The sequence below is a fragment of the Molossus molossus genome, unplaced genomic scaffold (assembly GCF_014108415.1).
Source record: "Molossus molossus isolate mMolMol1 unplaced genomic scaffold, mMolMol1.p scaffold_m16_p_9, whole genome shotgun sequence".
NCBI classification, from domain to species: Eukaryota; Metazoa; Chordata; class Mammalia; order Chiroptera; family Molossidae; genus Molossus; species Molossus molossus.
Window position 1 is genome coordinate 46624700 of NW_023425403.1, and position 15325 is coordinate 46640024.

Below are 15325 nucleotides of genomic sequence, written 5' to 3' on the forward strand. Positions count from 1 at the left end.
TGACATATACAAGTACTTTAAATTCTTCCTGTTAATTTCTTTCTTCTAAAGAAAAACTTCATGTTCCTTTCAGTCCCTTTCTGGAGGGTAGAGCTCCCTGGCTGCTCAACCCAATGCCAAGAAATTTCCCTGCTCAAGGATAAATCTCCTTTTCAAAGAAAGACAGTTGGTTTCAAATAATGAGATAAGTATAGGCCTAAGACTCAGAAACTTCAATTTTCTCAACAAATGTCTCCATGTTCTCTCCCAGTTCTGACATTCTAAGATACTTAAGAGAATATTCTACAAAAATAACAGAGGTATTTTATATAATCAAAACATGTATTTGCTTTACCTTTAAAGTGTTTATTTGAATTCTGACAAATAGTACATTCAGGACAATATTACTTTATAAAACCACAGTTAGCTTGTATCAATAATTCAATACTTACCTAAAAGGATCATAAGCATCCATATCAACATGAATTCCATTTATATATAGACGAGCATCACCTGGCTGAATTTCAAATCTATTGTTAAGATCCTTGAAATAGAGCAGAATAACAAGTAGTTAACCAAGTCATATAATAACAGCAATCTATGTCAGGAATCTGCAACCTCTGTAGAGTCAGTTAGTAAGATATGGTTTGTTATAAAGTTGAAATGTAATCTATACCTGTGTCCAGCCACATATACAGTACTCACAAATAAAGCCTTTATTATTACTATTATCAATGTAGGTAACTTGGTATAGGAGGAAAAAACAACTGTCAAACAGTGCATTTTAAAGAGATTGCGTAAATGACCTAACAGAGATTTGTATAAATTACTCTAGAAAAACAGATGAAGAAACGAACTTGAAGAGATTCAGCGAAGACTTGACAGAGGCAAGTTTTTCTATATGTTTCTCATTCACCATAACAGGTGAGTTACATACAGAGAGGGGAAAGGAGGAACTACATTTGTAACAGGAGAGAAAATATTTCCACTGGATTTATGCAGAATACTGCCAAGAGATTAAACCCTAACACATGAAGGTTCACACGCTCTTTAGCTGGTCTCACGCTCTCTCAGCACTTAATCTGGTTTAGGCAACTCAATTATAAGTAGAAAGCACGTCAAACACACAATCTATCCTAAATTGTTAATTCCCTCAGGAATATTGACGCCAAGCACAATGCCTTCAACAAAGAAGATGCTCAAAAAGGGTGATAAATTGAACTTAATTGATGAGATACTATTGGAGACTGGTGCACGTACTGACAAATCCTTTCTCCTTCCCCTCACAGAAGTAGCCTTAAATCCTAGCAAATTAGCTTTTGCTGGTTTGGCTCAGTGGTTACAGCATTAGCCTACGAACCGAAGGGTCTCATGTTTAATTCCTGGTCAAGGGTATGTACCTGGGTTACAGGTTTGATCCCCAGCCCTGGTTGGGTTTGTGCAGGAGGCAACCACTCTAAAAAAAAATCAAGGGAAAAGTATCCTCACATAAGGATTAACAAAAACAAAAACAAACAAACAAAAAAACACAAAATCCTGGCAAATTATGATTTCAGGCAGCCTTTCTCAAATCAAGGAATAAGAACTCAGTTTCCAGAAATATGATGAACCAGAGATCTTAAAATCCTCCTTCTAAAAGGAAATATCAAAAATGCTATATTAAAAATATTAATAATGCCCTCTAAATAAATGTTTTAGCTTTTACTTTTTCCTTTATTGATTTTAGAGAGAAAGGAAGTGAGAGGGAGAGAGATAAAAACATCGAGAGAGAACATCAATTAGCCGCCTCCTAAATGCCCCCCACTAGGGATTGGGCCCACAACTGGGGCATGTCCTGACTGGGAATCAAACCGGCGACCTCTTGGTGCATGGGGTAATGCTCAACCATTGAGCCACACTGGCCAGACAGAATGGTTTAGCTTTTAAAAGTAAAGATTTCACCTCAGGGCAGAGAAGCAGTAGAAATACAAGCCCAAGAATGTGAACAATTTTAGGTCCCTAAAGCTTGGATTTTTAAGGGCTAGTCTAAAAAGGACAGGAAGCAATGCCTTGGGCTTACCCAGGGTAGGGTGTAGGGTTCAAGACAGCCTTATATACACAAAGAAGTGCTACACTCACAGTGTAAAAGTGATCTAGAAAACAAAATACCCTGCAGAAATAGCACAGAAACTTGAAGATTTCACCTTGGTTAAGAGGAAGAACAAGTCTTGCATAGATTCACTGCCTCTTATTTATCTTCACATGGATTTGAGGCTAGATTTCTCACTATTTTTAAGGTCCAAAAAATATACACAGACTTTTTATTTAATGTGGAATTAAGTTGGGAGTCTTCTTAGCATTTGAGTAGAAACAAATATAAATCTCCATGAAGAAAGATGACCTCATTTAAAAAAAGAGAACACGTCCTGGCCAGTTTGGCTCAGCGGTTAGAGCGTCGGCCTGTGGTCCGGAGAGACCCGGGTTCGGTTCCCGCTAAGGGCACGTACTTCGGTTGCACTTTGTCCCCGGCCCTGGTTGGTCACGCGGGTGGCAGCCACTCGATGTGTCCCTTTCACATCGATGTTTCTCTCTCTCTCTCTCTCGTCCTCTCTCTCCCTTCCACTCTGTCTGAAAAAAAAAAAAAAATGGAAAAAATGTCCTCGGGTGAGGATTAAAAAAATAAATAAATAAAAAAAGAGAACAATGTATTGCAACATATCCCTTTATCAACCAATGAAGCTGAGCCATTACTTGAAGCTAAAAATTTCCAACTGGGTTCCATTCTGGTCAAGGGCACGTACCTCGGTTGCAATTCAGTCCCTGGCCCTGGCTGAGGTCATGCGGGAGGCAACCAATCGATGTGTCTCTCTCACATCAATGTTGCGCTCTCTAGCTCTCTCTCCCCGTCCCTCCATCCCTCCCTCCCACTCTATCTGAAGATAAATGGAAAAATATCCCTGTGTGAGGATTAAAAAAAAAATTAAAAATTTCCAATGGGGACCTGTTGGTATGGCTCAATGGTTGAGCACTGACCCATGCACCAAGAGGTTGCCAGTTCAATTCCTGGTCAGAGCACATGCCCAGGTTGTGGGCCAAATCTCCAGTGGGGGACATGCAGGAGGTAGCCAACTGATGTTCTCTCTCTCCCTCTCCCTTTCTCTCTCTAAAATCAATAAAGAAAAAATATCTAAAAAATAATCTCCAGCTGACTGGATCTCAGATGACTAGTTTAGCTTTGTAATGGTAAACTGGTTTATAAACATGTATACTGGTCTCCGAACAGAAACTATATGCATTCTGAATTTAAAATGAGTCAAATCAGATATAAATCTTAATATAGGAAGGCTTAATATAGGAAGGTTTGTTTTTCAGGATTTAAAAAAAAAGATTCTAAACTGTTTTACAGAGAAACTTTTGGAGAGGTTATTCTAATCAAGAGAATTTTTCTTAAACTATAAAATTCGAATGCATTCTAAGTAATTAGTTGACATAATTAGGGGAGGTGTGAACTTCTTTTTGAATTAAGTATAATCCTTTATTTAGATTTTATATTTAAGTATCTCATCTGTTCTTTATGTAACTATGTAATTAAAACAATGTCTCACACTGCTGAAGCAAAATTAAAAAGTTACACTACTTGACCATACTCCCTTTTTTCCCCTTCCTTCCAAACAAAAATGTCATGGAACATAATGTAAGAGCTCTTACAATAAATAGTAAGATACAAACATTGGATTCACATTTATTTTCAAATCACCAAAAGCAGATTCTGGCTGATCTTCTGAGCAAAATAACAAGAATCATTAACTTCAATGGGAAATTTGATGTACTTTAGATTTAATGCTGTTGTCCTCTAAAACCAAACCAAAATTCACTTGAATAACTTCAGCATAGTCGTAGTTTCTGAACAATCTTTGTATGAGTCCCAGGTCAAAACTATATAAAAATCTATACACAAAAACAAAAAAATCTATACACAAAGAATAAAAGAAAATGACAACAGCCAATACAACAATAGCCATCCAGTGTGAATGAATCCAAATTATATCTATTTTTTTTTGTCAGATCGGCAAAATATATATTTTTTGGTGTGCTGCAGAATTTTAGTAATTACTTTATCTATGCTATGGGATGAAAAGGGTTGAAAATCCCTGTTCTATATCTATTTAGTTGAGTGTTTTAATTATAAATGGATGTTATATCTTGTCAAGAGCTTTTTCTGCATCTATTGATATGATCATGTGATTTTTACCCTTTAGTTTGTTAATGTGGTGTATTGTAGTGATTGATTTGTGTGTGCTGAACCATCCTTGTGCCCCAGGAATGAGCCCCACTTGATTGTGATGTATTATTTTTTTAATGTATTCAATTTGCTCATATTTTTTCAGAACTTTTACATCTGTATTCATCAGAGATACTGATCTGTAGCTTTCCTTTTTTGTGTTATCCTTGCCCGGGTAATGTTGGCCCCATGAAAAAGTCAGACAGAAAAAGTTAAAAACCATGTGATTTCACTCATATGCGGGAAAACGACAAATGAAAAAAAACAAAACAAAAAAACAACCAACCAAAAACTCATAGACCTAGACTACAGTATGGTGGTTACCAGACGGAAGGGGTGGGGTACTAAAGGGTAAAGTACATATGGTGACAGACGAAGAACTGACTTTGGGTAGTGGGCACACAATGCAATATGCAGTTGATGTACTGTAGAATGGTACATTTGAAATCTATAAAAATTTTTTGAGAAAAAATATATGTATTTTTATTCTCCTAATACAAAATCATGTACATTAAGTGTGGCAAATAAGATTATGGCTTTATTATTTGGACTGTTAGTAGTATATCGATTAAACATACCACTGGAAAAAAATTCAATTAGCCAATGCAGTTTAATCAGCACCCCGATTATGCTAAGTATGCTGGCTGGATGTGCATGTTTTGTGAAACCTATATGATTTTATTAACCTATGTCACTCCAATAAACTTAATTTTGAAAAAGTGCATCATGTTTGAGTTCACCAATCCTCAACTGCTGTTCACCAATCCTCAAGTGCTACAAGCTCTACCCAATCCCAAACAATTCCCTACCTTGAAAGACCCCACTTAAGCCACCTAAACACTCGCCCAAACCCTATAAATACCCTAAATTAATGTCCTCCCTTTGAGACACTAACAAGATTCTACCAAGATGCTGTCCTCCCAACTACATCAAGTTTATTAAACTCAGTTTTGACTGATCAATAGGTTTCCCTGTGTTTTTTTATCCTCACCGAGGACATTTTTGCATTTTATCTTCATATAGAGTGGGACGGAGAGAGGGGGGAAGAGAGAGAGAAACATCAATGTGAGAGAGACACATCGAGTGGCTGCCACCCACACAACCCCAACCGGGGCTGGGGACAAACTGCAACTGAAGTACGTGCCCCTAGCGGGAACTGAACCCTGGACTCTCTGGTCCACAGGCCGATGCTCTAACCACTGAGCAAAACTGGCCAGGGCTTCCCTGTGATTTTTGTAGGGAGCCAGCAGTCTACACCAGACTCTCCCTATTCACCTGGTTTTATTTAAATACACCTCTCTAGCATTTTGTATGTTATTCTTCTGAAAACAGTAATCACTGAAGAATTTTTAGAAGAAAAGTGACTAGATCAAATTTTTAATCTCAAATATTTTTGTTTTCCAATTACCTGGTAAGGTGTTTGGCACTTGAACAAATTCAAAATGCTTATTAAATTGTTCTGAAATGAACTGTAGATCAGGACACAAATTCTGGTTCTGTCTTGCACCAATTCTGTGAACCAGAAATCACTGGATCCCAGTTTATACATTGGGATACTGATGACTGCTACAATATATCTTCTATATAGAATGCATTATAGATAACATTTAAACATTCAAAAGTTTTCAATTCAACAAACATTTCTGAGGGAATGATCTGTGCCAGTTACTGTACTCATTCATACCCCCAGATTCAGAGTGTTCTGATTTACTCATTTCTACTAACTTTTACTTTCACTCTACTTTAGCAACTAGTTTTGATTATCATCATCATCCCATGATTATGTTATTCTACAGGTCTACCTTTAAAATGATCCCATTTGGTGATTTGGATCTTTATCCAAATTATCTTTTATTCCTACAATATCTCCTCTTTAACCTCAGAAAATCCTCCAGCCTCTGGACCCAAAATCACCACATACAACAAAGCTTTGATGACCCAGATCACCCACTTAGGATGTTAAATGAGCAAAAAACAACCTGGATTATATGAAGCCACTGATACTCTGGTATTCCTTTCTTTCCCCTCCTTTTCTTTTCCATCTCTTCCTTTCTTATTAAAGGTGGCATTATTCAAACAACCACATATAGTAACTCTTGTGTAAGAAAACAATCCATTCTGCTTGAAGAACAGTTAAGAGCAATTAGGAAAATCACAGAAAGAAGAATGCTACAACTCAGTTTCGAAAGATAAACAAGAATTTGTTAGTTGGTCATAAAGAACATCCCAGGTAGGGATAATATGTTATGGTTCCCAACACCCATGCCCACAGAACTAAGCATCTACTTCTTTGTCATTGTAGGCATCACCATCAGAACAGGTGACATTTATTAAGAGCTTACTCTGCCTCAGTGTGACGGGCACTGCTGGCTGGCTAATCTAGCACCATCTCTAACCCACTTCTCCTCTGCTTGCCTCAATTACTAGAAAAGTAAACACTGACTTTTCTACCCTCCCTTGCAACTAGGGATAACCGCATTATAATATTTTGGCCAATGAGTTGAAGTAAAAGTTGGCCGAAGTGTTCCAGGAAGCTTCAGTAAGGATAAATGTGATCTATATTCATATAAGAAGTCTGGAGTTGTGGCAGCCATTTTGCAACCATAAAAAGAAAAAAGCCAAGCCTGCAGCCAGCTACTTTAAGACTTCTTTTTAGCCCTGGCCAGTTTGGCTCAGCGGTTGGAGCGTCGGCCTGCGGTACAGAGAGACCCGGGTTCGGTTCCCGCTAAGGGCACGTACCTCGGTTGCAGTTTGTCCCCGGCCCTGGTTGGTCATGTGGGTGGCAGCCACTCGATGTGTCCGTTCACATCAATGTTTCTCTCTCTCTCTCTCTCTCCCTCTCGTTCTATCTGAACAAAAAATGGAAAAAAGTCCTCGGGTGAGGATAAAAAAATAAAAAAAAAGACTTCTTTTTATGTGAGAAATTTAAAGTATTTTTGGGGGTCCTGTATATTTGGCATTGTATTACTTAAAACCGGACTAATCCTATTTAATACAACCAGGCAATGTTCTAAGTACTTCACAAGTATTATTAACACAATTAGGATCATTTGGACTCTTAAGGTAATTTGAGAAATCACTTGGAAGAGTCTTACCAAACTACCAATCAATTGTGTCCTACACGCTATAAGATCTAATAATGTTCCAATGGTCTAAACTTAATTTGGTCCTCAAATTTTTAAGCAAAACTAATTATGAGAAACAATAATTAGCTCATATTCTTTATTCTTTATCCTATGAAGAAAACCGTGCTACATGGGCAAAAGGTTTGAAGTATAGGGTGAATGTGGCGATAAGTAGACTATATGTCAAGAAAGATTGGCTAGAATTACAGACTATGTAGACAGTACAAAAATGAAAAAACTTGAACTGTTTTAATAATCAAAACATGCAAAAGAACATTTTCTTTTTTGTATGAAAATTAAAGATCCAAAGTCTAAAACAGTGATGTAAGTGTAGTAAATTTTTAAATAAAGGAATTCAGACAAACCTGTTGATTTTTCTGTATTTCCTTCTTCATGTGTTGACTTACAGCAATTCTGGTCAGAGATCTGGAAAAATAAATACTGATATAACTCATTCCTCCTTAAATGTTCAGGATTAATCTATAATTCAAAGTAATATAATACTATGTGTAAGAAATGAACAACTCTAAAGGCTTCATGCCATTTCTATATAGCCTATTTGACAAGTGGTACTATGGCTTTCCTTTGACAAGGGTATGTGATTCAGGTGGAACAGAGACTGTCAAAAGTTCATGTGCACTAACTGTATGCATTAGGTATGGTCAGAACTTGCTTACTACTACATACTTATTTTTCAAAAATACTTAATTAAGAATGCTATTTTGTGTTGTTTTTCCATACAGAGAAATTTTGCAAGAAATTGTCAATGTCATCATATGTGTCAATGCAAACAGGCAATTTTCAGAATATTTGTATACCAACAATTTTGGTTAACCTGAATCTCTACCACAGAGCATAAGTTATAAAATGATGATGATCACTTCACATATTCACTCCTGAAGAGCTTATAACTCCCTTATAAAAGAAATTTAAAAAATAAGTCTATTATTTGACTTAGCTCCTAAGAATGCTTAGTTATGTATCTGTTAATTTAATGCACATAAGAAAATGATTTAAAAATTAAAAGATTGGCCTGGCTGGTGGTTAGAACGTCGACCTGCACATCAAAGAGTTGCAGGTTAGATTCCTGGTCGAGGGCATGTAACTGGGTTTCAGGTTCGACCCCCAGCCCCAGTTGGGGCACATTCAGGAGTTAACCAATCGATGTGTCTCTCTCACATAAATGTTTCTCTCTCTTTCCCTTACCCCTTTCCTTCCTTCTACTCTCTCTAAAAAAATTAATGGGAAAAAATATCCTTGGGTGAGGATTAACAAAAAAATACAATAAATAAAAAGTAAAAGATTGTAAATGCAAAGGTCTGCTTTAAGTAAAACTCAAGAAAGGGGTATCTTAAAACAACCCACAATAAGTATGCATTATCTCCTAAAATTTGGCGGCATTTGAGAGAAATTACATAAATTTGATAATGCAAATTTTCCATTCACTTAGCAATATTTCATTTCAACAAACATTTACTGATTGCTCACTGCATGTTTGAGAGATATGCTCAAGGTTACAATTTAGCCATTAAGCAGTGTTAACACAGTTTGCAAATTTTTTTAAATGACCAACCACAAATTAAGATTAGAGTGTGTCAGCTGAAACTCTCAGTCGTGGTACTGACACTGTCAAAGAGCAAATCAACTGTCTTCTTAAAACTAAAATTATTTTACTTTATTTATATTTGATCGAGTAATTTCAAAAGCTATTCTTAAGAGCAATGTGGCTAAACATAATATTTATATACACATACATATTTTGTATTTCATAATATAAATACTGACTTCTCAAATTTGAGTGTTTAAACTAAAATCTAAAGAGTCATATAAAATATTCATTCTTAATCTGTAAATACGGTGACAAATCTGTCTATTTTTAGGATACCACGAAAAGGTTCTTGGTATCTTGTGACCAACTATGTACTATTTATTTATCTTACCAAGGTAAAGAATATCTAGATAAGAGTCAGTAAATTGTACTGTGGATAAATGTACAAAAGAGTGTTTGAGACAAACAGAGGCCTAGCAATCATCTAATGCTAACGAAGGGATGCTGAGAGCCAAGGACGCTCTCCAATTCCTCTCAATAAAACACTATCGTTGTACTTGTCACATGTTGCATGCGTTCAATATAAGCTAACTTACGTTATATTTTACTGGTTGCCTATAATTTTATATTCTGTCATTTCAGATCCAAATACAATTGCATCAAAGTCTTATGATTTTGTCAATCCTTACAGTACATGGTAACCTGAATTGTATGTATTGGTTACTTTTAGATATTATTATCTGTTGAACTGAAAGATATGTAAAATGTAACATTAATATTTCTGGAAGCAGTTCAATTAGATATCCAATTGGCAAAAAGTATTCCAAAAGATATCAGATACAGTTAAAACCTTACTAATTATTTGGAATCTAAAATGGCAAGAAAAAGATTTGGCTATACTTTGGGCATAGATCTAATTTAGAATAGTACCTTTCAACATCCTCCATGGTAGAAAGAAAAAAATTCCCTTTTAATTTACGCTTAAACAAGTTTTTTCTGGGAATATTATGTCTCACTGTTTATATTTAAATATATATATTTAGTGAGTTATTTTTTTCCTTTCCATTTGCCTCTAGTTCAAGAGTATACGCATGTATAGAAGCCAATATTCTGCTCTGGTAAAAAAAAAAAAACAAACCCAACATAGATAATAAAGAAAGGCCCTGATTTCACTCATAAACACTTAATTGATGTTATTATGTTAAATGAAATTAGCTGTTTTCATAAAACTTATTTAATGTTAAGAATTCTGGCTATAATCAAGCCAATGAACTTTACTATACCTGGCTTTCGTGGGGAAATTCTGTGAAATGTCTTTCATTAATTTTAAGGCATCATAAACTGGAGTGGCCATTATTTGAGAAGCTGCTTGAAAACTAAGATCTAGAAGAAAAAAATATCATTAAAACAATCTAGCATTATGCCATAACCTTTATAGATTTCCAAGTAATTTATTTGACCCTCTGGCCATATATTCTTATACAGACATGTTAACACTCTTATATTTAGCATTTTTAAAAAGTCACAGGTTTGATTCCCAGTCATAGTTTTGATTCCCGGTCAAGGGCACATACCTCAGTTGCAGGTTTAACCCCCCACCCTGGTTGGGACACGTGTGGGAGGCAACCAATCGACGTGTCTCTCTGACATTGATGTTTCTCTCTTTCTCTCTCCCTCTCTCTCCCTCTCTCTCTCTCTCCCCCTCTCTCTCCCCCCCCCTCTCTTCCACTCTCTCTCAAAACAAACCAATGGAAAAAACATCCTGGGTGAGGATTAACAACAACATAAAAGAACATGTCCCCATCACTTACTAAAATTACAAACAGTAATAATAATAAATTACAAGCAAAAGGACTTATAGTTCAATCCAAACTAAATTTTGGCCATAAAATATCGGCTTATGGGATGTCAGCCCAGAAGCTGTTCTAAACTAATAGTGAAACATGCAATGCAATAGTCAGTCTATTAACATCAAATTTTAAATAAAAGAAAACTAAGAATTAGGTCTGATTTCTCCTGACCTACTAGTTGGGATTTTTAATCAATGTTGTCAATTCCCTGAAATGTGATTGAATATTTCAGATGAACCAATAAGATAAATCAGTATACAATTTAAAAATGATTAGATAATATCAGACATTGTATGTTTTTAAGTCTTACAGACAAAAAAATATAATTTACTTGATGAATAACCTTTTAATTAAATATTTGCTTCCACAAGAAATAATGTAATAATTTATATTATTTGCATCATAGTAATTACTTTCTATAAAATAATTTATATCATGCTATATAAAAGCTTATTTAATAAAACAGATCAGTTACCAAACTGCTGTGGTAAAGCAGGCCAAAATACTATACCTTGTAGTTCCCAGACTTTCAAAGGCGCTATTTCTTTGCTCCACTCAATCAGGTATCTTTGGAATGCTGTCAAGTTATCTCTAAGATCTGAATATCTTTCTCTGAATTAAAATATTAAGTAATGTTAATTATCTAAACTTACTAGAAATCACTATATAAGCAGTATGTTTTTGAAGTTAACTCTTCTAAATAATTAGTTACAAACTAATTGTTCATCATTAACAGAATAAATCATGATGTAACTATATCCACAGAACTTAAAAATAAATGAGAGCGATATATGTCTATTTTACCATTATAAAAAACAAAACAAAATAAAATTTAGAGAGATGTATTCTCTCTCAGTTGTCAACATGTTAACATTACCTAGAAGGGACCCAAGGGTGAGGGCTAAATTATTAGTTTTTATGCTATGTATATTTTATTTAAAAATTTTATAAATTAAAAGTATTGTTTTTATAATTTAAAATAAAAACTACTTTATAAGGGAAAATACAAATGCTTCTTATACAATCTAGAGTTTACTCTATTTCTAAAAAGTTCCATGTTTTAGATATATATATAAAAAAACTAAGATAATTTTACCTACTATTAAACACATCTAGGTATCTTTTAGAGTGCCAAAAAATAATGTACTGGAATAACATTTTGCTATACACACACTCTAAAGTATAATCTTCTATCTCTCATGAAATCAACAGTATCACTTCATATTTAAAAAGAATTCTTTTTAAAAAAACACTTTAGCTACCATTCCATCTTATAAAATAAATAATTTGAGCAGTAAAGAGAAATAGATATTGAAAAGCAAAATGAAAAATAAAAATATATATACACAGAAATGCATTAATCTTATAGATAACGATATACTACAGTGTTAATATCTTGTAATTTGATTATAATGTGGGACCACATTTTAAAAATGAATCAAGACTGACTATGACTGTTCTCATAATGAAAAACCAACAAAACGTCAGAGAAGTTCACTACAAATCACATTAACCCCTCATTTGTCTAAATTTTAAGTGACAGAGTAATATTAAGTTTATAAGAGGTAATATGTATAGTTTTGCATTTTAAATCATCCTCTTAATAATTTTCATTGCTAGAATTATGTAATTCAGGCCAAAATATATTATTCATAAATATCTAAAAGCAATTTTTTTCTCCCTAACTCAAACGAGTAATGATATAAGAACAAACTCTGAGTATTTCCTCTTAAAAAACTAATATCCCGGGGTTCCAAAGAATTTTGGAGGATGCACAATTTATTCCTATAAAAAGTTATGTTTAAAAAAGAACAGAACTACGGATTCCAAGATGTTGAGACACAGCTGAAATTGGAATTAAAATGTCTTTTTTATCTACTAAATAAATACCTTAATTAGAATAAATCTGTTTTGCAAGATGCATTAACTTTTCAAGGCCACTAGTAGACTGCTTGGCCAATATAGTTTAGAAATGTAACTCAGTCATCTGTATAAATTAGCACAATCTCCAAAAATGTTCCCCTCATTCTATACAGTTATCTACTCACCAGAGTAGATAAGTGTCCTTTATAAATACTTGTAATACTAAACAAGAACTAAAGATATTAATAAAAACAGTCCTTTTCTTTTAATTTTGCCTTTATATTGGAATCATAAACTTTTCCTTCTTGTAAGTAAGAGAAAGCACACATAAAACTACAATGATCCCCACTCATGAATATTCAGAGAACACTCACCATCCTATTCCTTATCTTCAATCAGTGATGCAGGAGAAAAAAGGGCACACAACTTTAATTTTTCAAAGTTTACTTACACACTGATATGAAATTAAGACCAGACATGAAAAGATTTTTAATGTGAGAATCTGAAACATGGAAATTTAGGGAAATAAGCTATTTTCTCTTCTTTTGAAGTGTTAAAAATTATGACTTTTTTCATGCTAAATAATAACCATGATTTTTGTAACCTATATCTATAAAAGATTCTATAAAGTTTTGCTTTAGTTTTTGCCAGAGATAACTTTGATTATTTTCAATCCTATTTTCTAATCACATTTACATTGTTGAATCAGTGATTATTTTTGAATTTTGTGTTTTTGCATTAATTGTGTATTACTCTTATAATAAATAAAAACAATTGTGTATTTTAAAAATGTGAAACAGCCCTGGCCGGTTTGGTTCAGTGGTTAAGGCGTCGGCCTGCGGTCCGGAGAGACCCGGGTTCGGTTCCCGCTAAGGGCATGTACCTCGGTTGCAGTTTGTCCCCGGCCCTGGTTGGTCATGTGGGTGGCAGCCACTCGATGTGTCCCTTTCACATCGATGTTTCTCTCTCTCTCTCCCTCCTGCTCTATCTGAACAAAGAATGAAAGGGTGTCCTCGGGTGAGGATTAAAAAAAAAAAAAAAAAAAATGTGAAACATAGATTTCCGGTCAAGATGGCGGCGTAGGTAAACGCGGTATCGCGTCCTCCCACATCCACATCAAAGTTACAACTAAACTACAGAACAACCATCATTCAAAACCGCCTGAAATCAAGCTGAACGGAAGTCCTACAACTACGGAATTAAAAAAAAAAGCAGCTACATCCAGACTGGTAGGAGGGGCGGCGGTGGCGTGGCGGCGAGACGAGCTGGTCCCACACCCAAGTGTGGCGGATAAAAATCAGGAGGCTCCTGAGGCTGGGAAGGTTCTTCCTGAGGACTGAGGGGTCCCCACACCAGGTGCCCCGCTCAGGGTTCCGGTGCCAGGAAGAGAAGTCCCCATAACTTCTGGCTGGAAAAACCAGCGGGAACTGAGGCTCAGGGAGGCTGACGCGGCTGGAGCCCCAGGCAGCTCCCTAAAGGGCCGGCGCACGGACTTATCGGACTCTCTCCCTCTAAGCTCGGAGGGGAGGCAGCTTGAGGGGCAGCAGAGACATACAGGGAAGAACTGAGCTGTTTGGCACTGGAGCGAGGGCTGGAGAGGGGGCTCTCTCTGGGACAAACGTGCTGTAAGAGGCCTTTGTTCCTTTGGTGAGCCCTTCCCGGGGGCGGCAGACAGAAGCCATATCTGGGACTCCAGCAACCTGGCTCACACTGGTAGCCCTGCCCTGCTGACTCCCTGAGGCTCCGCCCCGCCCCACACAACTTTCAAGCCCACCCAAGCTGTTGCCACTTGCTTAACCATAAGATTGGCTGGTCTTGGATCCTGCTTCAGGTTTTTCCTAAATTCTTTCAAAAGAGCAGCATCGGGTCTCAGCGAGCCCCATACCTCTCATTAAGTAATACACAGAAACAAACACAGGGAGGCAGCCAAAATGAGGATACAAAGAAACAGGTCCCAAATGAAAGAACAGAACAAAACCCCAATAAAAGAACAAAGCGAAAGGGAGATAAGCAACCTATCAGATACCGAGTTCAAAATACTGCTTATAAGGATGCTCAATGAACTTAGTGAGAACCTCAGTGAACTTAGGGAGGGCCTCAAGAGCATAAAAAAGGACCAGTTAGAAATCATGGATACACAGTTAGAATTAAAGGAGGCATTAACTGAAATAAAGAATAATTTACACAGCTTCAATAATAGAGTATGTAAATCCAAGGAGCAAACCATCGATTTGGAATATAAGGAAGCAAAAAATCCCCAATCAGAACAGCAAAAAGAAAAAAGAATCCAAAAAAATGAGGATAGTGTAAGGAGCCTCTGGGACAACTTCAAGCGTGCCAACATTCGCATCTTGCGGGTGCCGGAAGGAGAAGAGAGAGAACAAAAAATCGAAAACCTGTTTGAAACAATAATGGCAGAAAACTTTCCTAACTTGGTGAAGGAAACAGACATACAAGTCCAGGAAGCACAGAGAGTCCCAAACAAGATGAATCCCAAGAGGCCCACACCAAGACACATCATCATCAAAATGCAAAAGGTTCAAGACAAAGAGAGAATCTTAAAAGCAGCAAGAGAAGGGCAGATAGTTACCTACAAGGGAGTTCCCATTAGGCTGTCAACTGATTTCTCAAAAGAAACTTTGCAGGCCAGAAGGGAGTGGCAAGAAATATTCAGAGTGATGAAAACCAAGAACCTACA

At 36.0% G+C, this 15325-nt stretch overlaps 1 protein-coding gene across 1 annotated transcript in view; it reads right to left on the minus strand.

Annotated features, from left to right (window-relative positions):
* Nucleotides 1-15325, minus strand: part of UGGT2 (UDP-glucose glycoprotein glucosyltransferase 2) — a 200708-nt gene that overhangs the window by 119418 nt on the left and 65965 nt on the right. Inside the window, exons 8-11 of the mRNA XM_036250132.1 lie at nucleotides 11276-11376; nucleotides 10198-10297; nucleotides 7731-7791; nucleotides 432-523 (exon numbers count right to left, since the gene is read on the minus strand). Coding sequence (XP_036106025.1) covers nucleotides 432-523; nucleotides 7731-7791; nucleotides 10198-10297; nucleotides 11276-11376 — 354 coding nt within the window. The remainder of the gene's footprint in view (nucleotides 1-431; nucleotides 524-7730; nucleotides 7792-10197; nucleotides 10298-11275; nucleotides 11377-15325) is intronic.